General features: G+C 38.6%; 2 protein-coding genes and 1 pseudogene across 2 annotated transcripts; 2 read left to right on the plus strand and 1 right to left on the minus strand.

Moving 5' to 3' along the window:
• Nucleotides 1-3,139: 3,139 nt before the first annotated feature.
• LOC120288419 (MDIS1-interacting receptor like kinase 2-like) lies at nucleotides 3,140-16,905 on the minus strand. Its single transcript, XM_039302394.1, has 5 exons — nucleotides 16,362-16,905; nucleotides 13,711-14,268; nucleotides 12,878-13,270; nucleotides 4,196-4,260; nucleotides 3,140-3,241 (listed from the first exon to the last, which is right to left on the minus strand). Exons 1-5 carry the CDS (start codon nucleotides 16,903-16,905, stop codon nucleotides 3,140-3,142), a joined length of 1,662 nt encoding a protein of 553 aa, XP_039158328.1.
• A 1,662-nt stretch (nucleotides 16,906-18,567) lies between these two features.
• LOC120288420 (phosphoenolpyruvate carboxykinase (ATP)-like) lies at nucleotides 18,568-23,900 on the plus strand. Its single transcript, XM_039302395.1, has 3 exons — nucleotides 18,568-18,592; nucleotides 23,028-23,132; nucleotides 23,660-23,900. The coding sequence occupies exons 1-3, from the start codon at nucleotides 18,568-18,570 to the stop codon at nucleotides 23,887-23,889; spliced, it is 360 nt and encodes a 119-aa protein (XP_039158329.1). The 3' UTR covers nucleotides 23,890-23,900.
• A 37-nt stretch (nucleotides 23,901-23,937) lies between these two features.
• Nucleotides 23,938-24,717, plus strand: LOC120288421 (annotated as a pseudogene).
• Nucleotides 24,718-27,791: the final 3,074 nt, after the last annotated feature.

Below are 27,791 nucleotides of genomic sequence, written 5' to 3' on the forward strand. Positions count from 1 at the left end.
GCACAGTCGGGAGCCACTGCTAGTCCTGACTCGTGGGAACAATTTCCTCAGTATATACAAATCTAGCAAAAATAATTCCGTTACTGAGATGGTAACTCATCAGCTGATGCAACAAGATTCATCGGTCCTAGAAAAAAACACGCCACTCACTAAATTGGGTTCCATCAATATGAAATTAAGGTTCTATCTATTAGCATTTTCATAAAATTGATCGTTTGTAATAGGAAAAATTATTAAAAAAATCTTGAACTTATTGCATTTTTATCAATTCAGTCTTAAACTTTTCAATTTTACCAATTCGATTCTAAATCTTTTCACTTCTTGCTAATTCAATCCATCCGATCAATTTGATCGGAAATTGCTAATGTGGACAGTCGGCGTTGACGTGGCACATTTTTAAATAATATTTTAATAATATATATTTTTTACTTTCTTTTCTTTTTCTTTTTGGTGTTTCGGATCTAGTGGGCAACCCTTGCTGGCCACGAGTGAGGGCTAGCGAGGGTTGGCCAGTAACCCTTGCCAGCCATGGAAACACCCCAAAAAAAGCCAAAAAATTAAATAAAAAGAAGAAAAAAATAAAAATAAAAATATTATTAAAAAATGCCACGTTAGAGCCAACTATCCACATCAATAATTTCTAATCAAAATTGGTTGGATGGATTGAATTGACAATAAATGAAAATGCTTAGGACTTAATTGGCAAAATTAAAAGATTAATAATTGAATTGGTAAAAGTGCAATAGATTTATAACTTTTTGGATAATTTTCCCCTTAAAATAATTAGCTAATGAAATTTTTTTTAACTAAGGACAATAATATATATCTAGATATCTTTATGAATGCATAAAATATTTTTTGTCAATTCATTTTTGTAAGCAATACGGTATAAGTGATCATTTTTATTAGAATACTTTTTCTTTTCCAAATTTTTTTTTCACAAAATAGAAGGAGCTTAAAATTATGCCCTCTTTGATGTTTGATTGCCTTCTTGACTATTGGCTAATTATCTATCCCGAGTTCCACAAAAGTCGTTGAAAAATGCTCCTTTGATACTATTGTATTATTTCTCCTGTTTCTTACTCTACTCTCCCAATCTTAGATTTGCCTATCTAGTTATAAATAAGTATTTCGTCTACAATTTCAATAGCATTCACAAAAGCTCTAGTGTCAAATCCTATGATTGTTCAACATGTTTTTGCTAAAAGTTTTGGCATCCCGCATTTGCTAAAGGGTTTGCTCTCACAAATATAAGATGTGAACTTGTTTAACATGTTTTTGTTAGTATTAAAGACATTGAACTTAGGCATACATTACTAAAAGACAAATCCATAGCTACATAAGTGATCCTCCTACCATGTGTTCATCACTGATGATAATGACTTGTCATGTATTCTTTTGTCATCTGATTGGAAAGTGATCCTGTTGCATGCACCTGCGGTTGACAGTGCACTGTTGTACCTGTGTATTGTATGAAGGAGTTGCTTCCAAAGTAGAATGTGGGTTGGCTAACCGTTGGTTCAACTTTTCTGAGAAGTCAATGAGGTCATAATTGTTTCCTCACAAGTGTGAATGAGGCTGGCCATGACCTTCAAGCGTAAAATTTCTTGAATGTGTCGTCTAATCTTAAGCAGAGATGACTTGTTCTATTTGGTTGTGTAATTGTAGTTACTATCATGCAATGTTTATCTACATACCAGAAGTTACTGAATTGTATAGGATTTTAAGAGAATATACTCGAAGAAATGGGTAACTAAAATATTGGAGTTGTTTAGGGCAATAACCAGGAAGTTTACTTTTATGTATGTAGGTTGCTTGTCATCTTTTGTGTGATTAACATGTTAAATTACGTGGATCGAGGAGTGATAGCCAATAATGGTGTAAATGGTAGTCGGAGTACCTGCACAAAGGATGGAAAATGCACTTTAGGCAGAGGAATCCAGTAAGTAAAGAATTTTGTTTTGTCTGATTATGCAGAAAAGTCTATTGTTTCGGTATCATGGGACCTTTATATTGGACATTTTGAGACCTGGTACTGGTTGTTATTGCCGATCTAAAGAAGATTGAATGTGAAATTGAGGTTAATCTTTTTTTCTGAACAAGAACCAGAATTTGTATTCTTGTACTGCCATTCTCATCTTTTTCCCAATTTGCTGAAAATATCACAATGATTGACATATGTAGTATTCTATTGGAGGCTTTTGATTTTCTTCTTATTGGGGTTCCTTTTTATGTTTTAAGACTATACAGTTTTGTCTAATGTAAAAAAACTTTTGAAGGTCCAACATAATTCTATTAATAAAAGTTTGTTGAATAGTAAAGAAATGTAAGCTGACAATCTCCATTGCATTGCACCGGTCTCCATTTTTATCATCTTCCTAAGTCGAAGCTGAAATTCCATCCTATTCTCCTTTAAAATTTTATGGGCAATTTTTCTCTTACCATCATTATTGTAATCATAGCTAGTTTTTCAAGCATTTAGGAATTTATAGTATAGTGTTGATGTCTTATAACCTTATCATAGCACTTTGGTTGCAGGGGGGGACTTTGACTTGAATAATTTTCAGGATGGTGTCTTGTCATCTGCATTTATGATTGGACTTCTTGTTGCATCCCCTGTATTTGCTTCACTAGCAAAGAGGTAATGCCCAATTCCAGTACAGCTTGGATACCCTATGTGCTTGGCCCAATGTTACTAATTCTATATGAAGAACTTGTCATTCACAGAATGGGGAGAGAACACTGTGGGATTTTCAGAGTGACTAAATCACTTCTAGTTTTAACGGAGCAAGGCTACTAATCCTGAACATGTTCAGCACAGGTCATGATGGAAAACTTGGTCTTTTGATTGGTGTACTCACTTTGGTCATTTATTACCAACATGAGGGGCCCCTGCCTCTAAGCCGTTGAGCAATCTGAAAATCCTTCTTCACTGTGATGAAAAGAGCAAAATAATATTATGGTGAAGCAAATCATAGTCCAACACACATAGCATAATTTGAATTTAAATAGGACTTACTAATGGTAACGCGCTTTGCATGGATAGCGCAAAGCATTGCGTCTTCGAATAATTCCACCAGAAAATGCTTTGCTGCCTGCATAAAGAAAGAAACTGCTCAATTTTTTTTCATAGTGAGTATCAAATGAAACTAGCAGAAGGCGATACCTCGTGAATAGCATACAGAGCTTCCTGTGTCCACTGAGTAATAGCATTGCTTATCGTGTTGCTAATTTCTCTTACCTGCAATTACAAAAAAAAAATTCAGTTAGGAATACCACCTGAAAGAATCATATGCATGAAGATTTTCTAGTAAGACACATCTAACTCAAAAGCAACTAATTGTATATACTCACAGTCCTAATGAAAGGAGCTCTTGGTATCACAAGGTTACAAGACTTTTGATATCGTTGAATTTCCCGGAGAGCGACCGCTCCAGATTTGGAGCGTCGCTTCCGCCGCAATCTCCTGGGTTGCTGATGCTGCGTTTGTGGCAATAAAGAAAAATTCCGAAGATGCTAAACTTGAAGCAGTAAAGAAAGATGCTGAACTTGAAGCAGTAAAGAAAGATATTGAGCTCTGTTTTTCGACAATGGTGAAACAAGAGAGAATAATAGAGAGAGATAGTGTAAGAGAGTTGTAGAGAAGAGCAAGTGAAGAACCAAAAAATGCAAAGACAAGAAGATATATCGAAGATTTGAAGATCAATCAAGAAAAGCTTTGTATTCTTCTTATTTCAATGACAATGTAATACAGAACTTGTACATCATCAATGAGCAGAAAGAATTTCTCATCTCTACTTCTCTCTTTCTTTCTATTGCTTGAACACTACAAAGTACTTAACTGTTGAGAATGCAGCGCTGTAAATGCTTAAAAAGAAGCAGCAAGAAGAAACTTAGAAACGAAAGTCAACTGGAACAGAGGAAACAGAGGATTGTCGCGAAGAAAAGCTCGACAGAAAGCTCTCTTCTCATTCAGCTTCATCTACTTGCTTCTGTATTCAGTTTTCATCATTAACAATGGAGATTTTCTTTCTCTATCTCTATATATCTTCTTAACAATCACCTAAGAGCATTACATCTACGCATCCTTTCTTATTGAAGAAGATTCTAACTGATAGAACTAATTTTTGTTTTTAACTACTCTTCATGTTCTTCACAGTTCAAAGCAGAAAAGCAGGGGATCAGAGAGACTTACGGCATTTGGATTGGGCAATGCCGACGGCGGCAAGGGGGGGCGGATCGGAGGGAGAGGTGCGGCGTCTGCATTGGAAGAGAGACCGATCAAAAAGCGAAGCGAAGAACTAGTTGACTAAGTAAATGGAGAGAGAGAGAGAGAGAACCGAGAGGCTGGGGCAACGCCGGTGGTGGCAAGGGGGGGCGGATCGGAGGGAGAGGTGCGGCGTCTGCATTGGAAGAGAGACCGATCAAGAAGCGAAGCGAAGAACTAGTTGACTAAGTAAATGGAGAGAGAGAGAACTGAGAGGCTGGGGCAACGTCGGTGGCGGCAAGGGGGGCGAAACGGAGGGAGAGGTGCGGCGTGGCGCATTGGAAGAGAGACCGATCAAAAAGCGAAACGAAGAACTAGTTGAATAAGTAAATGGAGAGAGAGAGAGAGAGAACCGAGAGGTCGGGGCAACGTCGGCGGCAGCAAGGGGGCGGATCGAAGGGAGAGGTGCGGCGTCTACGCATTGGAAGAGAGACCGATAAAAAGCGAAGCGAAGAACTAGTTGACTAAGTAAATGGAGAGAGAGAGAACCGAGGGGCCGGGCAACGCCGCGGCGGCGCAAGGGGGCGGATCGGAGGGAGAGGTGCGGCGTCTGCATTGGAAGAGAGACCGATCAAAAAGCGAAGCGGAGAACTAATTGACTAAGTAAATGGAGAGAGAGAGAAAGAACCGAGAGGTCAGGGGCAACGGCGGCGGCGGCAAGGGGGGCGGATCGGAGGGAGAGGTGCGGCGTCTGCATTGGAAGAGAGATCGATCAAAAAGCGAAGCGAAGAACTAGTTGACTAAGTAAATGGAGAGAGAGAGAAACGAGAGGTCAGGAAGATCAAAAAACAAGCCTAGTTGACGGCGGCAAGGGGGGCGGATCGGAGGGAGAGGTAAGGTGTCCGCATTGGAAGAGAGACCGATCAAAAACGAAGCGAAGAGCTAGTTGACTAAGTAAATGGAGAGAGAGAGAGAATCGAGAGGCTGGGGCAACGCCGGCGGCGGCAAGGGGGGCGGATCGGAGGGAGAGGTGCGGTCTCGCATTGGAAGAGAGACCGATCAAAAATCGAAGCGAAGAACTAGTTGACTAAGTAAATGGAGAGAGAGAGAGAACCGAGAGGCTGGGGCAACGCCGGCGGCGGCAAGGGAGGGTGGATCGGAGGGAGAGGTGTGGCGTCTGAAATGGAAGAGAGACCGATCAAAAAGCGAAGCGAAGAACTAGTTGACTAAGTAAATGGAGAGAGAGAGAGAATCGAGAGGCTGGGGCAACGCCAGCGGCGGCAAGAGGGGGCGGATCGGAGGGAGAGGTGCGGCGTCTGCATTGGAAGAGAGACCGATCAAAAAGCGAAGCGAAGAACTAGTTGACTAAGTAAATGGAGAGATAGAGAACCGGGAGGCTGGGGCAACGCCGGCGGCGGCAAGGGGGGGCCGATTAGTTTCATCCTTGTTCCAACCCAACAATACCAACATCCAAAAATCCCTGATTATTGGGCCAGGCTCTAGAGTACACTCTGATTCTGAAAAGAGTCACTGTCTCTTATTCGTAGGTTACCATTGTCCTGAGCTTAGAGAAAGGGCTGCTACCGCAGGCTCTAACCTGGGTGGGCTAGGCTGGATCAGGTCCTTGGGCCTAATGGGCCGGCCCACTAATGGCCCATTATATCTAATATTGGATGTTCGGCCACATTAAGCATAAAATACATGTGGCCGAACGGTCACATTCATCATAAAAAATGAAAAAAAATTCAATTTCTACAAAATTCAAACTCTCTCCTCTTATTTTCACGATCATGCACTTCTCCTTACTTAAAAATGAAAATTAAAATGGCAATCTCTATTGAAGGATATTTACAAGCTTGGAATTCGTGATTGACTTAAATTATTGGTGGTGCCCAACCCATTTTCCAGATGGCTTGCCAACTCTGAAAGAACTTTCTTGGACAAGGGTCAAATGTTTGGAAGACATTCAATGTTATGGACCTCCTCAATGGCAAGAAGAAGGTTGTTTATATGGTATGTGCTGTGAAATTATCTTTGAAATCTAGTGGTCAGATGAGTCACTCGAAAAGACAACAAGACAAATATGTCGTTGAAATGGTTAAGCCCGAGAAGAGGCCCGCCACTAGAAAAAAAATGTGTTTTTATCAATCTGTTTAGTATTGTGTTTTTAATTATTAGGTTGTAATTTTTTCTTATGAGATTGTATTTATCTAAGTTCGATTCTTATGTATATGTATTTTGACAGCTGCAATTTGTATTGTATTATTCGATTTTTTTTTAATGAGATGAATTCATTTAAGTTAGAGTCTTATATACTATGCTGTGTATTTCATTCTTGTTCAATTATCGCTACTTGGAACTCCCTATAAACAACCATGAAGTGGAAATAATTTATTTTATTGAAAATTTCTTTTTTAATTATTTAATAAAAAACCTTACCTAGGCAAAACGTGCATGAGCCTAACACAAGGCCTAGCACAGCCCATTGGCCTCAGCTAGAGGTGTTAAATGGGTTGGGCAACCCATTTATGGACCCATTTATGGTTAAATGGGTTATTAATGGGTCAAGTTTTATTTCATAAAGTACCCATAATGGATTTTAATGGGTCAATACTAAGATATATGGGTTTTAAATGGGTCAATACTAAGATATATGGGTTCTAAATGGGTCGCCTCCGACCGTTTATGACCCATTTATCAATCAATTAAAATGAACGTATTTATTTTCACTCAAAACCTCACTATCTCTCTCTCTTCTCTTTAACTTTACAATTTTTTTTTTTTAATAAAAACCGAAATTATAATTTTTTTTCTTTTTCCTTTTTTTATTTCTTTCTTCTTCCTTTGATTGCCTAAGACGGCGATGGCCGGCGACCGGCCAGGGCGAGCCTTGAGCTCGCCGGATCCGCGAGGCTCGAGCCTCGCTAATCTGGCAAGACGCGAACTTGCCGGCGTCGGGCGAGGCGAAGGCTTCGCCGACGTTCGCGAGGCTCGAGCCTCGCCGATCGGGCGAGACTCGAACTCGTCGGCGTCGGGCGAGGCTCTAGCCTTGCCAGATCCGGCGAGGGGCAAGCTCGAGCTCGTCAACGTCGGCGAGCCGGGCAAGCCAGCTCGCCCGTGGCCGGTCGCCACCATTGTCGTGCCGGCGGCCGGCCAAAGAAGAGGAAGAAGAAAAGAGAAAAGAGAAAAGAGAAAAGAGAAAAAGAAAATTTAAAAATAATTAAAAATACAAAATAATAATTATTTTAAAATTATAAAAATTATCCATTAAATTTGTATTGTATAAAATCATGTTATCAATACCATTTTAAAATATATATAAGATTTTTTAGGTTTCATTAAATGGGTTGGGTATGGATTAGGTATGGGTCGGGTTGGGTATGGGTCAAAAAATTTGCACTACAATAAATGGGTTATAAACGGGTTAAATGGGTCGATTTGAGTCGGACCATTTATGACCCGACCCACCCGTTTAACAGGTCTAACCTCGTCACAGTCGGAAGCCACTGCTAGTGGTGAGAACAATTTCCTCAATATATAAAACATTCTAGCAAAAATAATTCCGTTATCGAGATGGTAACTTATAAGCTAATGCAACATGATTCATCGGTCCCAGGAAAAACACACCACTCACTAAACTAGGTTCCATCAATATGAAAGTAAGGTTCTATCTCATAATATTTTTGTAAAATGATCTTTTCTAATAGGAAAATTATTTAAAAAAATCCTAAACTTATTGCATTTTTGTCAATTTAGTCTTAAACTTTTCAATTTTGCCAATTCGGTCCTAAATCTTTTCATTTCTTACTAATTCAATCCATTTGGACAATTTTGACCAGAAATCACCGATGTGGATAATCGGCGTTGATGTGATACTTTTTAAAAAATTATTTTAATAATATTTTGATTATTTTTTTGTTGCTTTTTCTTTTTCGGGTTTTGGATCTAATGGGCAACCCTTGCCAGCCATGGTGAGGGCTAGTGAGGGTTGGCTAGCAACCCTCGCCAGCGAGATTTGAAACCCCCCCAAAAAAGCCAAAAAATTAAATAAAAAGAAGAAAAAAAATTAAAAAATAAAATATTATTAAAAAAATGCCACATTAGAGCCGACTATTCACATCACTAATTTCTTATCAAATTGGTGGGATGGATTGAATTGGCAATAAATGAAAAATTTTTAGGACTGAATTGACAAAATTAAAAGATTAATGACTAAATTGATAAAAGTGTAATAGGTTTAGAACTTTTTGAATAATTTTCCCCTTAAAATAATCAGCTAATGAAAAATATTTTAACTAAGGATAATAATATATCTAGATATCTTTTCGAACGAAGAAAATATTTTTCATCAATTCATTTTTGTAAGCAAACGCTATAAGTGATCATTTTTATTAAAATAAATTTTCTTTTCCAAATTTTTATTTTTTTCACAAAATACCAGGAGCTCAAAATTATGCCCTCTTTGATGTTTGATTGCCTTCTTTACTATTGGCTAATTATCTATCCCCAGTTCCACAAAAGTCGTCGAAAAATGTTCCTTTGATACTATTGCATTATTTCTCTTGTTTCTTGCTGTACTCTCCCAATCTTAGATATGCCTGGCTAGTTATAAGTACGTATTCCGTCTCCAAATTCAATAGCATTCACAACAGCTCTAGTGTTAGATCCTATGCTTGTTCAACATGTTTTTGCTAGAAGTTTTAGTGTCCCGCATTTGCTAAAGGGTTCGCTTTCACAAATGTCAAATCTGAACTTGTTTAACATGTTTTTGTTAGTGTTAGAGACATTGAACTCAAGCACACATTACTAAAAAGACAAATCCATAGCTACATAAGTGATCCTCTTGGAGTGTGTTCATCATTGATAATAATGTATGATTTGGTGCCGCCAATCTTTTTGCTGAGATGTAGTTGCAGATCCATTCTTAAAGGATAAGCATATGCTTACCTCTATTGATCATGCTATGATGATATGCTTCAATTGGGAGAATTACCAAAAAAGTCATAAATCTATTGTGATTGTGCCAATTCAGTCTTAAACTTTTTTTTTTGGCCAATTTAATCTTAAACCTTTTGCAATTGTACCAGTTTAGTCCATCTGGTCAAAATTGATCGGCCGGCATTGACGTGGACACCAGTCATTTGGCGAAAGCTAACATGGTAATTTTTTAAAAATATTTTTTGAATTTTTGAATTTTTTTTTTCACATTCTCCTTTCTCTGGCTAGCGAGGCCGGCCTTGCTGTCGTTGGGTGAGAGCCAAGCTCGCCGACATTGGTGAGGTCGACCCTTACCATGGCTGGGCGGGGCCGAGCCTCGTTAGATCCAAGGTGAGGGTCGACATTGCTGGCCGGCAAGGCTCCTCGCTCAGGGACGGCGAGGCTCGACCTCACCATGACTGGGCAAGGCCAAGCCTCGCCAGATCTGGCAACAGCGACCTCGCCGGCCACCAAGGAGGTCGACAGTTGCCTTGGTTAGGCAAGGCCGAGCCTTGCCAAGTCTGGCGGGGCCGCCCAGCCAAGGCGAGGGTCGACCACCAGTGGCCAGCAAGGCTCCTTGCCTAGGGACGGCGAGGCTCGACCTCGCCATGGCTGGGCGAGGCCGAGCCTCGCTAGATTTGGAGATGGCGGCCTTGCCATATTTGGCGATGGCAGCCTTTCCGTCGCCGGGCGAGGCTCGCCTTCGCCAGTGGCCGGCGGGGACGAGCCTTGCCACTAGCTAGCGAGGTCACCTGTGAGGCCGACCACATCGGCCCTCACCTTTGGTCCGTGCCGACCGGCCAAAGGAAGGAGAAGGAGGAAAAAAAGAATAAAAGAATAAAAATTCAAAAATATTTTAAAAATCGAAAAAGAAATTAAAAAATTTTATGTTAGTTTTCGCCAAACGGCCGGCGTCCACGTCAGCGTTGGCCAGCCAATTTTGGCTGGATGGATTAAACTATCACAATTGTAAAAGATTTATGACTAATTTGGACAAAAAAAAGTTTAGGACTGAATTGACACAATTGCAATGAGTTTAGAACTTTTTTGGTACTTCTCCCTACTTTAATTTCTAGTCCTTTGTTTGTTTTAAAGCTCTTTAGGCTAGCTTTGTTGTGGTGATTTCTAGAATTTCCTTTGTAACACTTCATATGTTATTTTGGTAATGAATGAAAATTTCCTTTGATCAAAGGAAAAAAGAAAAACGTCGCATCCAAATAATTTAAAATGCATAATTGAGTATCATATTGATGATGTTTCGATTTGTCTTGATTATAATTGAGGGGATTCCAACCAGCCACGTTTCATATAAGAAATTTCCTCAATTTGAATGGATGCCCATGGATCAAATATCACAGTCAATACCAGTTTATAGTAAAAATAACAACATTTGTTTGAATAAATTTTCATATGGGAATTTCCTCTCATTGAGTGGTACAACAAATAATTTCTTGTTATGGTGCGCTCTCTAGTTATAGTACTTGAAATTCACATGTTTCTACTACTACCCTATGATCGCTGCATACGACGGTAATAAATCAATGATTTTTCGATATTATTTACATTGCACTAATTATGAAGAGGAGATTAACATCCCATAAATTAAATAAAAAGGAAAGGGAAGAACCGTCAGTCAGCATTGAGCAATGATATTCATGGGAATTAATTTTGCTGAGGTTAATTATCCTCTTCTTAAGGGAATTGCGCAGAATGATCTTAAAATCTTGAAGTCCCAAAGTAATTGCAGATACACAAATTTGTGGTAGGATATGTTAAAAAGAAAAGAAAAAGGAGAGGCATTTTAAACAAGTTCTTCGAATTAATAGGCCAAACAACAAGTTCTTTAAACTAATTAGCATTTTACAAAAATGCACACATTGGGAAGAAAAAGAAGTATTTTTTCACATCTAATTAAAAGTAAACCCTTCACATTACGCATCTTCGAAGTTTTAAACTGGCGACTTCAATAATGTCCAACAGCGGAAAAGGGTGAACGAGAGAATTGCATAATCAATCGGAGGATTTGAATGCGTGCCCAAACCATTCAATTAAATTAAGGTAGTCCCAGACCAAAAATAAAATAAAATTAAGAGAGTCCTAAGCCTTTGAGAAAAAATACAATCAAATCTTCTTGGCCAAGTCTTGCCAGATTTATCATCTTGTATGTCCCGGCCAGCCATCGGAAGGGGATGGAAGAACGCTATTATTATTCTATTTTGTCCTTTTACTGTTCCTCGTCCTCAAGCCTGCGATCGCTCGGCCGAAGCTCCTCTAGTGCTTGTCTATTGCTGTCCAATGCCGTTCAGACCTCCTGTGGCCATTGTTATCGTTCCGCAGCTTCGTCTATTCGCAACCTCCTTCGACCATGAAGCTCAATTGTCAAATTGATGTCCACTGCTGAACCACAAGTCGCCAAACCATCTCACGCTGCCGAAACCAGAACTCTTGAACCATCTCATGCGACGGCATGAACCACAACTCGCGATACCAGCTATGGAGACTGCCGCTGAGCAACAAGCCGCCGTCCCATGCGACGGTAACCACCCTCTCTATCTCTTGCCAAACTATCTTAGATCTAGATTCGAGAGTGCGTGGCTAGTCTCTATCGCTTCTGGCTTCATTCTTTTGCTCCCTCCTCTCTATCTCACTCCTCAAACACACATACATACACCTCAAATCTCAAATCTGAGAGCAAGCAATGACCACCTCATGGGTGGTCACGACGAACGAGAAAAGGTTGACGAACTTCGCTGGAGGTTAGACGGTAGTGGGTACTGATGAACTGGCGCCGAAGGAGCTTTGGCCGATCAATGGCAAGCTCAAGGATGATGAGTAATTCATGAACAGAAAAGGAGAGAAGAAGAAGAAGAAGAAACCAGAAGAAAAATAGATTCGTTTCACTCACAAAAAATTGCCTGTTGTGACACATGGGATGGCCGGCGATGACTGAACTACCGTATCAAATAAATCCGGGAGGCTCGGCAGAGTGGACTTAATGACATTTTCCTTCAAAGGTTTAAGATTATATTAGTTTAATTTAAAAGTTTAGGATTGAATTTAAATCGATACAATAAGTTTAGAATTGATTGTGAAATTCTCTTATAATTTTGCAATTTCAAGTCAACATGACGCGTGCAAAATCCAAGTAATTTTCTCCATCAATTGTCAGCGTTATTAAATTGGTGTCCATGCCATATTTCATTTAAATTATTTAATGAAAGAATGAAAAGTAAACATATTAAAGTATACTGGTGACCTAATTGGACCAACTGAAATTTTCAGGATGGCATTGCACATTAGTAAAACGTGATTTGATTGAACCAATTGAAAATTTGAGTATGACGTCTTCATATCGATAAAAATGCATAGACAACTTGTATCATTATCTGTTCCAGCAATAGAAACTGCATGTTCTTTAATACCGATTGAGAGAAAACAAGAGATGTCGATCCAATGCATTCTGCAAATTCATTTCTTGATTGCCGTGCATAAAGTTGGAAATAACTGTGAAATGAGATCTCCACAGAAGCCTTCCCACAATTATTTCTAGAGCCGCGACGATAAACATCGTTCTACTCTTGTATCGTTCATAGAGAAGTTGGCTCTGTATTGAAAATCATATATCACAGGGTTGGGATTAATGAGAAATAAGAAGATATTTAGAAGGCAATCATTATCATTATAAGAACTTACCTTCTCTTGTGAATGCTCCGACTTTCCTGACATTGAGGTTGCGAAGTTGCTCTAAGCTGACTACAGACAGGGGCGTTTCTGGGGGTACTTGAACACGAAGCTCATGTGAGATTTGTTCCATTGTCGGTCGAAGTCGCGGATCAGCTTGCAAGCACGCGAAAGATAGCTTGGCAATCAAGATCACGTCTTGCGCATCTCGTAGACGAAGTCTAGAAGGCAACAGACGTTGATCTAGCACATCCTTCAATAGCGTGGATGATTCAATTTGGGTGGACGATGAACATTCCCAGGAGATATGGTCTCCTGGATGCTTTCCCATGATTGTCTCTAATGCGATGACTCCAAAACTATACACGTCGCTTTTTTCAGTTGGAGCTATAGAATAAGCCAGCTCTGCAAGTAGAGAATTCACCATTTTGTTATAACCTTGATCATAAGCTATATTCAAGTCGACAACATTGCTTCCCATGACATGTCAATTACAAGTACAAGGTTCAACTTAATCTTCACGTACAACACTAATTTGATAGTTTATTTTTCGGCAGAATTCAGAGGATTCTATTGGACGCTATAAGTATGAGGATTATTTAAGTAACACGAACTTAATATCTTTGAAATGGATCCATTACGATGTTTTACCTCATTTTGCCAATCCTTCCTTATTAGAGAAATCAGATTTATCGTTAACACCGAACTTGAAAGCTCCATATGAGTAAAAAAATTTCCATGGGAAGATTAAATAACTAATGAACTTGACCAAAGTAAAAAATGTTCAATTGCAGAAAGGATGCTTGGCATTGAATGGCATCGAAATTGAAAAAGTTACGAAGTACCTGGAGCAATATACCCGATGGTGCCAGCAAGAGCAGTCCAGTTTGATGAATCTGGCCTTAATAGTCTTGCAGTGCCGAAATCGGAAACACGAGCCTCATGATCACGATCTAATAGAATGTTGTTACTGGTCAAGTCTCGATGAATGAGTGGAGGTGAACATCCGTGATGCATATACGCCAATGCATCCGCAACTCCTCGGACCAAGTTTATCCTCTTGTCCCATTGAAATTCCAATGCTCTTTCATCATCGTTCAAAGTTGTTTTCAAGCTTCCCCTTTCCATGTACTCGTACACCAAAAATCTACATTGGGCATGAGAGCAGAACCCATAAAATTTCACAATGTTGCGATGGCGTATATTAGTTAAGGCTTGAATTTCCCTTTCGAATGGTATCAAATCTATGATCTCACTATCTTCTTGGGATGATGAGACTTGCTTGACAGCAATCGTTTGGCCTTTTGATATCTCGGCTTTATAAACAATTCCATATGCTCCTTTACCCACATAGTACTTGGAGTCAAATCCTTGTGTGACCTTGATGATTCGATCATAGAAAACTTTGCCATCATAATTCAAAATATGCATGAATTTCGAATCATTTGCCCGTTTATTGTGTTCTCTCTCGATAATCCTTCTTCGACGATAATTAACGATTACAAGAATGATCAAGGTGCAAGAGAGAAGGAAAAACACCAAGAATGAAAGAATGAGGATAATTGTAATTTTAACTCCAATGCATCTATTGCGTTTCTTCCTCGTATTAGAATCACATTTCAGTAAACCAACAACATTTCCGCAGAGATCTTTGTTATGCTGAATTGCCTCAAATGAAGCCTCATTAAAAGCTTTGACGTTTGGGAGAGGACCTTCCAAGTTGTTATAGGATATATCGATGGAAATTAAGGCTAACATATCACTAAAAGTATGCGGAATAGAACCAGAGAGCCTGTTGTGGGAGATATTTAGAACTTGCAAATTTCTCAGTTCTACAAGCTCTCTTGGTATTTCTTCAGTTAAAATATTATAACTCAAATCAAGAACCTTGAGGACTTGTATGTTGCTTATCTCAAAAGGAATGCTTCTTTGGAATTGGTTTCTGCTCAAATTCAAGGTCAACAATCTTTTGCATGAGCCTAATTGCACCGGTATCATTCCGCTCAAATTGTTTGATGCCAAGTTTAGATGTGCCAAATGGAATAAGTGTCCAATTCCAGTCGGGACATTTCCCGTGATCGTGTTGCTGCTTAGATCAAGTTTTAGCAATATCGATAGGCTTTCCAATTCCCTTGGAATCTCTCCACTTAAATAATTGGAAGAAAGGTCTAGTATTTGTATTTGAGCCATCCTTCCAAATATTGCAGGTATCTCACCAGAAATGTTGTTGTTTGATATCTTTAAGCATGTCAGATTACGATAATACTCCCATTTCCACGAGAGTTCACCGTTCAAATGATTGTGGCTCAAATCTATATAATTTAGATGCGGATATATTCCCAAAACTTCTGTAATGTTTCCAGCAAGTTGATTTCCATCTAACCTCAATCTAATTAATGTGCTACAATTCCTTAAGCTTGTTGGGATGGGACCCGTGAAATGGTTATTGATGGCGGAGAAATATTGCAATGATCCTCCAAGGCATATGTTGTCTGGTAATCCCCCTCTAGCACATTGTTAGATAGATCCAAACGACTTAAACGTGTCAACTTATCAAATTTAGAAGGCAAGGAACCAAATAATTTGTTGTCACCGAGGCCTAATTCAGTTAGATTGGCCAGACCTCCAATTGATGCAGGGATTGGACCGGTCAAATCATTATCCAATAATCGTAATACTGTAAGAGATGTCAATTTTCCCAACTCTTGCGGAATTGTGCCCGAAAGATGATTTGAGTAAAGGCTTAAAAAATTTAGACTGCTCAAGTTCTGAAGAGACAATGGGATTGGACCGACCAAATCATTTATTTGCAAATCCAATTCTTCGAGAAGTACCAATCTCCCAATTTCTGAAGGAATGAAACCCGACAGTCTATTTCTCCATAAGCGAAGATGCTTCAAGCTCCTCAAGTCACATATTTCTTGAGGGATCAAGCCTGAGATTCCATTTTGGGATAGGCCAAGATAAGATAAACTCGTCAAGTTACCAATGGATCGAGGAATTGAGCCGATGAAATTGTACTCTGATATGTCAAGTAGAATTAGAGAAGTAAGCCTCCAAATTTCTGAAGGTATGGGTCCAGAAAGTCTATTTTTCCATAAGTAGAGATGCTCCAAATTCCTCAAGTCACATATTTCTTGAGGGATCAAGCCTGAGATTCCATTTTGGGATAGGCCAAGATAAGATAAACTCGTCAAGTTACCAATGGATCGAGGAATTGAGCCGATGAAATTGTTCTCTGATATGTCAAGTAGATTTAGAGAAGTCAGCCTCCAAATTTCTGAAGGTATGGGTCCGGAAAGTCTATTTTCTGATAAGTTGAGATACTCCAAATTCCTCAAGTTAGTTATCTCTCTCGGAATGGAACCAAAAAGGGTATTTCTCGAAATGCTTAATGCGATTAAATTGCCTAATTTCCCAAGGGAAGTGGGAATGGGCCCTGAAAGTTGATTTTTCCATAGACGAAGATCAATTAGGCTGCTCAAGTTTCCTATACCTGGAGGAATGTGTCCTCTCAGGTTATTTGCACAGAGATACAAATAGTGAATACTCTCTAGCATGCTTACACCTGAAGGAATGTCCCCAAACAGTTCATTGCCACAAAGATCAAGATAGTTGAGTTTCGAAAGGTTACCAATACTCGAGGGGATGGTGCCATAGAACGAGTTGTTGGCAAGTTCCAAGCTAACCATATTGGTGAAGCGTGAGAAGTCAAGGCCTTCTAAAGCTCCTCTCAAACCCAGATTGGAAAGATATAGATGGGTGATGGCTCTGAAGTCATTGCAAGTGACACCGGTAAAGCGGCAAGGATTGTGACCGTGCCATGAATAGAGGAGAGATTGGCTATGGTTGTCAAGAGTACATTTCCAATTCAGGAGAGCCATCGCTTCATCCTTATTCTCAGTGGTGTTGATAGCAAGAAAAGAAGTGGAGGAAGCAGAAACGCCGGCACCATGAAATGAAGTGGTGCCAACCAAGAAGACTGAGAAGAAGAAGACACCGAAAGGAGGTCGGTTGGACAGCAGCAAGGAGGAAATCATGATTTGGAGGATGGTTGGTTTTTGGGAGGTGAGATGGTTCAGGTCTAATACTGTTAACAAGATTGATGATGTACTTATAGATGGACATTATTATTTCTTAAGCCTTAATATAGGTTTAGCGGGCGCCGTGGGCGTTACGAGCATGAACGACGAGACTCAGTCGTTAGTCATTTTGCTATAAGATAAGAATGGTCGAATGGTTGGTTTTTGGGAGGTGAGATGGTTCGGGTCTAATACTGTTAACAAGATTGATGATGTACTTATAGATGGACATTATTATTTCTTAAGCCTTAATATAGGTTTAGCGGGCGCCGTGGGCGTTACGAGCACGAACGACGAGACTCAGTCGTTAGTCATTTTGCTATAAGATAAGAATGGTCGAATTACTTCGAGTTTTCATCGAAATTCACATGTCAAACAATTTGGTGGATAAGGTCGGTTCAGTTAGTCAATTGCTAAAAAATTATAAATGGAAGACTCGACGACTGGTGGGACGGAAAGCGCAAGCCGGAGTTGGGTTAGGAATTCAATATAATGAAAGCTGGGTTTGACGTCTTGAAAATTGATAATTTGTGTGTAGTGGTTTTTTCGACAATTGATGGTATTATGGTGTGTATCCAGCCATAGTGTGTGTGGAAATAGAGTGGCGCTTTACCCAAATCTAATTGATGGCCGTGGAATTTTTAGTACCAAAGGAGACTAGGTAATCAGATCTCATAATTATTTTTGAAGAATTCTATTTCATGAATTATCTAAATCCAAGTGTAGGTTTTTTCCTCCAAACATGAAAAATCAAGAAATCGGAATTTTATTCCTTCACGTTAGCACCGGCTATGTTACGTAGAATGGTCAACGTCCACGTCAGCGATTTCCGGCTAAATTTGATTGGATGGACTCAATTGAAAAGAAAATGTGAAAAATATTTATGACTCAATTGATACAAGTAAAAGCTTTAGTACTAAATTGACGTAATTGCAATAATTTTATGATTTTTTTTTGGTAATTTTCTCATCAAACAAATCATGGTTTATCAGTTATTGTTTCTTCATTTTCAGCAAATTTTTTCGTGCCATGTGAGTAAATTATATCTCTTTCTTGTATTTCTTTGTGCTCTTTATCATCAATAAGATTTAACTAAGCAAAAGCAAAATCTCCATGCAATTGATGGGTCAATATTCTTTCATTTTGTGGAAACACGTGCGAAACGCTTTTTTTCTTCATTTGATCTTCACATAGAAGAGGATTCATAAGCAAAATATTATATTAACTAGTGCTGTATCTAGAAGCCGGTGGAATTGTGGAGCCTCGTAAAGAAAAATAATATTAAAACAACTATGTTTTTTTTTTTTTTTTACCGTTAATGGCCCACATGTAATTTTTATATTAAAGAGAGAAGGAAGTATGACTGCTAATGGCATACATGTAACTCTATACGCCTTAGATTGATGTTATATATTAGGGCAGTCTATTTTATAGTCAAAACTTGTAACTTTGAAAACTAATATTGATATTGAGAGTGAAAAGATCATCTAGTGTGGCACCGTAAAGGGTTTTTCAGGTAAAAATTCATGTGTCTTTTTCTCTATTTTTTTCTCTTTAATGTTTTGCATTCCTAACAACTGATATCAAAGCTTGGTTTAGCATAATAGTGGGAGTGCAAATATGGACAAAGGGAAGGTGAAGAGTGGTAGGTTTAACGACAAGGACTTTGGTTTTTGGAATATGTATCTCGAGGATCTGCTATATCAAAATAAGGTGGTTTGCCATAGAGGACGGTAGATGTCTACGTTAGCAATTTCCATATTGACAAATTGTCAAAAGGTTTAAGAATGAATTTGTCAAATTGGCTGATTTAAAATTAAATTGGCATACTTACAATAGATTTAGGACCTTTTCAATAACTATTATGGTTTTGTAAAGAAAAGAAATCTACAACATTTTGCTAGCGACTAGAACTTTCTACGGTAGACATTGGTGAATTGTCATAAATCAAACTTGACAACTATTTGCTATTTGTTATCATAAATCAATGGAAGTCATTTTTAATCATGAAATATACGTCTTCACAACATTGCTATTGCTATTGACAGGCTGTCGTTAGCCAACTCTTTTTTTTTTTTTTTTGGTGAATACAAGGTACAAAACTAAGAAAAATTAACGTCTTAAGTCTACAATACCAATTTTATTACTAAGCAAAATATAAGATAATTCTCTAGGAGGCTACGAGTAAAACATAGTATCCAAGCGCCAAGATAATTGGACCAATTAGACCCCTCAAGATAAAAATTGCAAATTGTTTTTAAACCCAAGTTAGGGGCCAACCCGTCAAATACTGCATGGAAAATTAGCGGTGAAAGGTTGACAAGTGGCCACCTTGTCTACCACTATAAGTCTTCTTTTTCCACTAGAGATCGTTTTGTCAACAAGTCTTCAATTTGACCCTAATAAAAGCAAGTGATGATTCTGCCCCACTTTACGAATCCCTTTTGGAAAAATCTAGTGGGACGGAGAATGCGAGCCACAGTTGGGTTAGGAATTCAATATAATGAAAGCTGGGTTCGACGTCTTGAAAATTGATATTTTGTGTGTAGGGGTATTTTCGACAATTGATGGTATTATTGTGAGTATCCAGTCATAGTGTATGTGGAAATAGTGTGGCCCTTTACCAAAATTTAATTGATGGCTGTGAAATTTTTAGTACCAAATGACACTAAACAAAGCGGAAATTACCAAGAAAATTCTTAAATTTATTGTACTTGTGCCAATTTAGTTTGATTTTTTTTTTATTGTGCCATTAAGTCATAAATCTTTTTACATTTTACTAGTTGAGTCCATCTGCCCAATTTAACTGGTAATCACTAACGTGGATGTCAGTAGTGCCATGTAGGATGGTCGGTGCTGACATAGATAATTTTCTATAATTTTTTAAGAGTAAATATCACGAAAAATCTTAAACTTATACAATTGTGATAAATTTATCCAAACCAATTTTTTTTGACTATCAAGAATCCCAAACTGGTACATTTGTCATAAATTTAACTTCCGTTAGCTTCTGACAAATTTTATTGTTAAATTTGCTCACATGGATGATACATGGTTACGTGATATGTTGATGTGACAGGTTTACGTGAAAATCCATAGGGTAAATATCACGAAAAATTCAAAATTGATACATTATGTATCTTTTTCAGGAGGTTGTTTTTTGGTTTTTTTTATTTAAAGAAACTAGTGTTATGCGTCAATTCTGGATAAAAAATATCACAGGCAACCGAGAACCAACTTCTTTAATCCAAACAACATTGTACAATCCCAAATCAAGTTTGGAATTTTATCAATGAATAGGCAAAAAATTAGACTCAATAGGGTGTAAACAAACTATCCAGAAGTTAATCAATGTCATAGCTTTAGATCACAAAAACACTGGTGGAATCGGCGAGTCGTAGTTGTTGAACTTGTTGAAGAGAAAATCTCGATCGCTGATGGAACAACGATTTTCGGTATTCTCTCGGCTTCAAACTTCGATTACGAACAATCTCGTGAGGAACCGCTTCTTTATATCTTGTTTCTGCAAAAAATTTGCAGAAGTCCACCTTGCAAAAGTCTTCAAAAGAGAGGATTAATGGAGAATTCCTCTTGAGAGAAAATCAACGTGGCTCCCGCAGGCGAAGAATTGCTTCGTTCTCTCCTTGCTTGACCGAGTGCGGAGAGAAAATGGAGAGAGATGTAGAGAGAGTTTTGAGTCAGAGAAAACAGATTTTGAAAAAATGGCCATCCTCCTCAATTTTGGAGGGAAAGTTAGTTATATAGTTTAGGGCAAGATCAAATCTTAGCCCTTGGATTAATCCAAGGTTTAGGGTTGGATCTTCCTAGCTAATTGGTTTGTTAAATTTGTTGAGAGCACCCCTAATTGAGCACATGCCTATTTCAATGGCCATGGTACATTCTTAATGAATGGATGATGATCAATCATGTATTACTTGGGGTCTTTTTTTGCAATTTTCATAACATGGGGGGTCGATTTGCGAATTTCATAAAATCTATAACAAAATTGGAATTTGAAAATTAAGGGAGCGGATGCATTGGCCATGAAGTGGGCCAGCAGATGGTGGTTTCCAGCCAAAAGATGGTAGGAAAAATTTGCCGGTCAATGCCGGTCAAATTTGGTCAAGGACGGTCAACGCCAGGTTAGCTGGGTTGACTTTTTGTTCGAATTTTGCTATGTCTTTTTTTTTTTTTTTCTATAGTTTTGCCCAATTTAAAGAAATCAAATATTTCTATATGAATCGGTTCAAATGAGATGCAATTGAGCTATCTCAAGTTGACTAATTGTGCACAAAATATTCAAATTCATTGAATTCATATTGAAGCGAGGCCACAAGCTAGACTCACATCTTCAATTAAATCTTAACTGGCCAAATCGAAGCTCAATTACTTCAATTGCACACTAGTCTAAAATGGGCCAAGTCGAATTACGTAAATTAAAGCACCTTAGCTGGGCTTTCTAATCTTTGAACACGCCAAATCGACCAAATTAGAATGCATCCAAGCGAATCTCCCAACATTGACCCCGAATTTGGACTCATCTCTTTTTAATGATGTATCGACTAAAAATCAGATGTCAACAGCTGCTCCTCTTTGAGTGGGAGTTTGAAGAGGTTCCACTCAAAGATAAAATTGATACTTGCAATTTTTACTCGACTCCACTTTGGAAATAGAAGAAGACAAAATAAATGTTATTTGGTTAGGGACGTACCTGGCATTTACCTTTGCCCATCAGGATATTTGAACTCTTGTTGGGGTTTATTCACTCTGTCTCTTTGTCTCTCTCTCTCTCTCGTGTAATGGAATGAAGGAAATGAAATCACTAAATGACAAAGGAATGGTTTAAGGATAACCTAAAACCTTAAGAGAAGGTTTAAGGATAACCTAGAACCTAAAGACAAGGTTTATGGATAATCTAGAACCTAAAGACAATGTTTAAGGATAACCTAGAACTTAAGAGACAAGGTTTAAGAATAACCTAGAACTCTAAGAGATAAGGTTTAAGGATAACCTAGAACCTAAGTCCAAGCCAAAATCTAATGGATGATGAAGAACCTAAAATAAAGATATATGTTGGAATTTAATCGACGGCACGAATCTAAAAGCTACAACTGACAAAGATAAAGCGCCAGTAAACAAAGATAAAGAGTGAATTTCCTTGATTTGTGCTTGGGCGCCCTGGGGGGGGGGTGGTGTGGGGTTCGAGCTTCTAATGAATGACTCATGGTGTTTATAATAGTTTTTGGTAATTGCCTTTTGATCTTTCCGACGGTTTTATTTCCTCAAGCCACTTTTGTTGGTTATCTCCATGTCTCGATAACTTCGTATGCCTTTTATCCATCTTTGTAGACTATAACAACAGGTGTTCCACAATCTTGCTCTTAGACCATGACCGTTCCCTTCAAAAACATGCGCTTCTAGTCTCTACTACTTCATCAATTTGAAACTTCAAGAAAAGTTTGCTAATATCCCTTCAATAAGTATTCATCGCAACAACTTATACCAATAGCTACTATTAAGGCGAGAATGGTAACTATTCTATTTCAGAAATTAATTTCTATTTCTATTTCTTAGATAAGTTTCTGAACAAAAATACGCGTTTGATAACAATACAAAATTTCTATTTCCGTAATAGAAATTCGTTTGATAACAATACATAATTTCTTCCCGAGTGGCAATGGGAGGTGATGGGTAGATGACGACTAGTGACAGGTGGCGGCGAGCAATGACGAGTGGACAACCGGCTAGTAGCTAGAAAAGCAATGAGAAAAGTTTTTATTTCTTATTTTTGTTTTAGAAATAGAATAAAAATTTTATTCTGATTTCTATTTCAAACTTATTTTTAAGGTAATTTTTTTCAAAAAAAGAAATTACATTATTAAACAGATTTTTGTTCCAAATTTCTTCTCAAGAACAGAAAAAAAAAAAAAAAAAAGAAAAAAGAAAAACAAAATGGTTACTTGCGCGCCCTGAACGTTCGCCATCGTATCTCGACAATTGAAAATGTGGCATTAGTGAATATCATCATTAACAATCGTATGTTAGTCTTTACACTTGTCGACAAGATGACATACTTGCAGTGATATCCACATGCCACGTATGTAAATGCCCATATTCATGTGCCATTCACGTGGTGTTTGAAGAGCACACGAGGGAAGTGGATTACTCTGACAAGTCAGTTACAGGTAAACATCTTTGTCGTTGATCATTTCTATTATTTTGGAGTTGTTCTTAAGTGACTTCTTTGAATTGTTTTAAATAAGAAAAACAACTGCATATTTCATGATTTTGTTATGCTGGATACTCTCATTTTTAATTTGCTCAAATGTCAAAGTTTTTGTTAGCTATGACTTGGTTCCTATATTCCTGAAAGAAAGTTGAAGTCAACCCTTTCTTTCACTGAGCTAACTGGGTCAGCACAACCCAGTGATGTACGGTTTTGATCTAATCGGTATGGTGTTTACGTGATAAATATTATAGTCGGAGAATTTCAGTAGCTGAATAGAATATGATTTGAAGCAGAAAAATCAAGATTATAACTTTTTGAATAATCTCAGATATCTTCACTGAAAAAATCCAAGAAGCCTTAATTTATTGATGAGAAGACTATGATGGTCAATTCTGAATGAACAAGTTCTGCTTGCAAACAATGTGATGGCAGTTTGTTATTACAAGCAAAATATTTGTAACATCTGATCTGTTCGTGTTTCAGAGAACACACGGGCGGCCTATCCCATTGAGTACATACCAAATGCGAAAATCCCGTGTGTTGCCCCACACCCGAAGAATGTCATTCTCTTGGCATGTGACGCGTTTGGAGTGCTCCCTCCTGTAAGCAAGCTGAGCCTGGCACAGACTATGTACCATTTCATAAGCGGCTATACCGCTCTGGTATGTGTCCAACTGTTGAACTTTGGTTCCTTTGTTGCTCCAAATGCTTAATCTGCAGAAGATGGCGTCTGATTAAGTGCTAACTGTTGATCTGTTTAACAGGTTGCTGGAACAGAGGAGGGTGTCAAGGAGCCGCGCGCAACGTTCTCGGCTTGCTTTGGCGCTGCATTCATAATGTTACATCCTACCAAGTATGCTGCTATGCTGGCTGAGAAGATGCAGAAGCATGGCGCAACTGGGTGGCTCGTCAACACCGGATAGTCAGGGGGGAGGTATGACATGTTTGAGCCCTTTGAGCCCCACTCTGGAGCCAATCTTGTTGCTGCTTTTTTGACACTGAAACCTTTCACATCTATTGTACAGCTATGGCTCTGGCAATCGGATCAAGTTGCCATACACCAGGAAGATCATTGACGCCATACATTCAGGCAGCCTCTTGGAAGCTAGTTACAAGAAGACTGAGGTCTTCGGGCTAGAGATCCTGACTGAGGTTGAGGGTGTGCCCTCGGAGATCCTCGATCCTGTGAACACCTGGTCGGACAAGAAGGCCTACAACAACACCCTGTTGAAGCTGGCCGAACTGCTCAAGAACAACTTTGTGACATTCACCGACTACAAGATTGGCGAGGACAACAAGCTGGCGGAGGAGATCCTCGCAGCCGGTCCAATCTTCTGATCTCGAGGCGATAAGAGATTGAATGTGTGTGGGGTTTGGGTGATAATAATTGAGCAAGAATAGCAGTATGACATTTAATTTTGGTAGTGTATTAAGTTTTGATTTCCTATGTGCCTGTGTCTAAAAGTACCAGGTTTTGGAACTTACCTCCACTAAGCATCTTTAGAATGGTCATGTTTCACTTGCTCGGTTTTAACATCAAACTTGCTCTCTCTCTCTCTCGCACGCGCGCTCGCTCCGTGCGCAACATCACGGCCCAGGATTGATCTTGTTGCTTTCATGTGACTGGACTTCCACTTTATCCGCCATTTCGAAAGTACTTGAAGGTGAAAAGTTGGAGAGGATCAAGGATTGAGTTTTGCTTTCTGCTTTGTTCTCCCATGGCATATGCGCAAATGTTTACTCAGAGATAAACCCAGGATGGACAGCTGTAAAGTTGGGATAATTGAGATGGCTTTCCATGATATGGTGGATTTAGCTTGCTTAATCAAGCAGAAAATCAAGTGGTGAATTACAAAAAAACTATGGAAGAGAGTTACTCATTTGATGACAACTAACGCCCCCCTCAAGTTGAAGTGTAGATATCCCGGACGCTCGACTTGCTGTAGAGACGGGGAAAATCAAGCACGGCGGTCCCTTGGTGAACATGTCCTTGATGGTTTGAGGGTGCATAAGAAGTCCGTATGACTCCTCAGGACAGTTTCTTTTGTCGATGAAATGACGGTCAATCTACATGTGCTTTGTTCTGGCAACAAAAACTAGAGTACTCACCACGGCAAGAAATATGCAGCTTACCTTAACCAGATGGAGAGCTACCCGTAGATGCGGTTTCTATCTCGTGGAAGTATGATCTTCATGTACAATATTGGTCCAGAAAAAGCAAGATACCAGTCGGTCTACTGGACGATGGCACGTTCTTGGGTCGCCGAGAACGTTATTGCCGTTTGTGTTAGTTCATTTGCTAATTGACAGCATATTAAAACGAAAAGACAGGAACCGATCATGGGGCATGTGGAAGCAACAGATCTGGAAAGAGCAGAAGAATGAAAAGATAGAAGGACCAAAATGAAAGAGGAAAGAGAGGGTGGAGTATAGGGGTGTCTGTGGTTCGGGTTGCTTATGAAAACCCGACCCGACCCAAAACACTGTACAATATGCTTGACCTGACCCTACCCGACCTGAATATCATACAACCCAAGAGAATGGGTCAGATTGAGTCGGCCCGGTGCCGATTAGTTTCATCCTTGTTGTACACATGCAGAGAGAGAGAGAGAGATCGGGCTGTGGGGGTGTCAAAGCCCAACCCAGCCCCAACCCAACAATACCAACATCCAAAAATCCCTACTCGATGAAGACTATGACCCAACCCTAAAATACCTTGATTGTTGGGCCAGGCTCTAGAGTACACTCTAATTCCGAAAAAAGTCACCGTCTCCTATTCGAAGGTTACCGTTGTCCTCAGCTTGGAGAAGGGGCTGTTACCGCAGGCTCTAACCTGGGTGGGCTGGGCTGGGCTGGGTTGGATCAGGTCCTTGGGCCTAATGGGCCGGGCCAAACATGGCCCATTATCTCTAATAGTGTGATGTTCGGCCACATTAAGAATAAAATACATGTGGCCGAACGGTCACATTCATCTTAAAAAAATGAAAAAAAAAAATTCAATTTCTACAAAATTCAAACCCCCCTCCTCTAATTTTCACGATCATGCACTTCTCCTTACTTAAAAATAAAAATAAAAATGGCGATCTCTGTTGAAGGATATTTACAAGCTTGGAATTCGCAATTGACTTAAATTATTGGGGTTGCCCAACCCATTTTCGATGGCTTGCCAACTCTGAAAGTACTCTCTTGCACAAGGGTCAAATGTTTGGAAGATATTCAACATTATGGACCTACTCAATGGCAAGAAGAAGGTTGTTTACAAGGTATGTGCTTTGAAATTATTTTTGAAATCTAGTAGTCAAATGAGTCACTTAAAAAGACAACAGGACAAATATGTCGTTGAAATGGTTAAGCCCAAGAAGAGGCCCGCTACTAGAAAAAAATTGTGTTTTTATCAATCTGTTTAGTATTGTGTTTTTAATTATTAGGTTGTAATTTTTTTTATGAGATTGTATTTATCTAAGTTCAATTCTTATGTATATGTATTTTGACAGCTGCAATTTATATGTTATTATTCAATTTTTTTTAATGAGATGAATTCGTTTAAGTCGGAGTCTTATATACTATGCTGCGTATTTCATTCTTGTTCAATTATCGCTACTTGGAACTCCCTATAACGTGCTCGAACGTAACACGGGGCCTAGCATAGCCCATTGGCCTCGGCACAGTCGGGAGTCATTGCAGTCGTGAGAACAATTTCCTCAATATATACAAATATTCTAGCAAAAATAATTCCGTTATCGAGATGGTAACTCATAAGCTGATGCAACAAGATTCATCGGTCCCAGAAAAAACACACCACTCACTAAATTGGGTTCCATCAATATGAAATTAAGGTTCTATCTATTAGCATTTTCGTAAAATTGATCGTTTGTAATAGGAAAAATTATTCAAAAAATCTTGAACTTATTGCATTTTTATCAATTCAGTCTTCAACTTTTTAATTTTACCAATTCGATTCTAAATCTTTTCACTTCTTGCTAATTCAATCCATCCAATCAATTTTGATCAGAAATTGCTAATGTGGACAGTTAGCGTTGACATGGCCCATTTTTAAATAATATTTTAATAATATATATTTTTTACTTTCTTTTCTTTTTCTTTTTGGTGTTTCGGATCTAGTGGGCAACCCTCGCTGGCCACAGGTGAGGGCTAGCGAGGGTTGGCCAGCAACCCTTGCCAGCTAGAGAAACCCCCAAAAAAGCCAAAAAATTAAATAAAAAGAAGAAAAAAATTAAAAATTAAAATATTATTAAAAAGTGCCACGTTAGAGCCAACTATCCACATCAATAATTTCTAATCAAAATTGGTGGATGGATTGAATTGACAATAAATGAAAAGGCTTAGGACTTAATTGGCAAAATTAAAAGATTAATGATTGAATTGGTAAAAGTGCAATAGGTTTATGACTTTTTGGATAATTTTTCCCTTAAAATAATTAGCTAATGACAAATGTTTTAACTAAGGACAATAATATATATCTAGATATCTTTATGAATGCATAAAATATTTTTTGTCAATTCATTTTTGTAAGCAATACGGTATAAGTGATCATTTTTATTAGAATACTTTTCTTTTCCAATTTTTTTTTTTCACAAAATAGAAGGAGATTAAA

The sequence above is a fragment of the Eucalyptus grandis genome, chromosome 9, assembly GCF_016545825.1.
Source record: "Eucalyptus grandis isolate ANBG69807.140 chromosome 9, ASM1654582v1, whole genome shotgun sequence".
NCBI classification, from domain to species: domain Eukaryota; kingdom Viridiplantae; phylum Streptophyta; class Magnoliopsida; order Myrtales; family Myrtaceae; genus Eucalyptus; species Eucalyptus grandis.

Excerpts from the sequence above, each read along its gene's own strand:
- LOC120288419 (XM_039302394.1), bottom strand. The coding sequence starts at position 16,905 with ATGATTTCCTCCTTGCTGCTGTCCAACCGACCTCCTTTCGGTGTCTTC. Across the intron at positions 14,269-16,361 it reads GAGAGGACACATTCCTCCAG|TTTTCTATGATCGAATCATC; the intron begins GTATAGGAAACT and ends ATGATGGCAAAG. Across the intron at positions 13,271-13,710 it reads CATCGGGTATATTGCTCCAG|AGCTGGCTTATTCTATAGCT; the intron begins GTACTTCGTAAC and ends CTCTACTTGCAG.
- LOC120288420 (XM_039302395.1), top strand. The coding sequence starts at position 18,568 with ATGGACAAAGGGAAGGTGAAGAGTG. Across the intron at positions 18,593-23,027 it reads CAAAGGGAAGGTGAAGAGTG|TGATATCCACATGCCACGTA; the intron begins GTAGGTTTAACG and ends ACATACTTGCAG. Across the intron at positions 23,133-23,659 it reads CTCTGACAAGTCAGTTACAG|AGAACACACGGGCGGCCTAT; the intron begins GTAAACATCTTT and ends TTCGTGTTTCAG.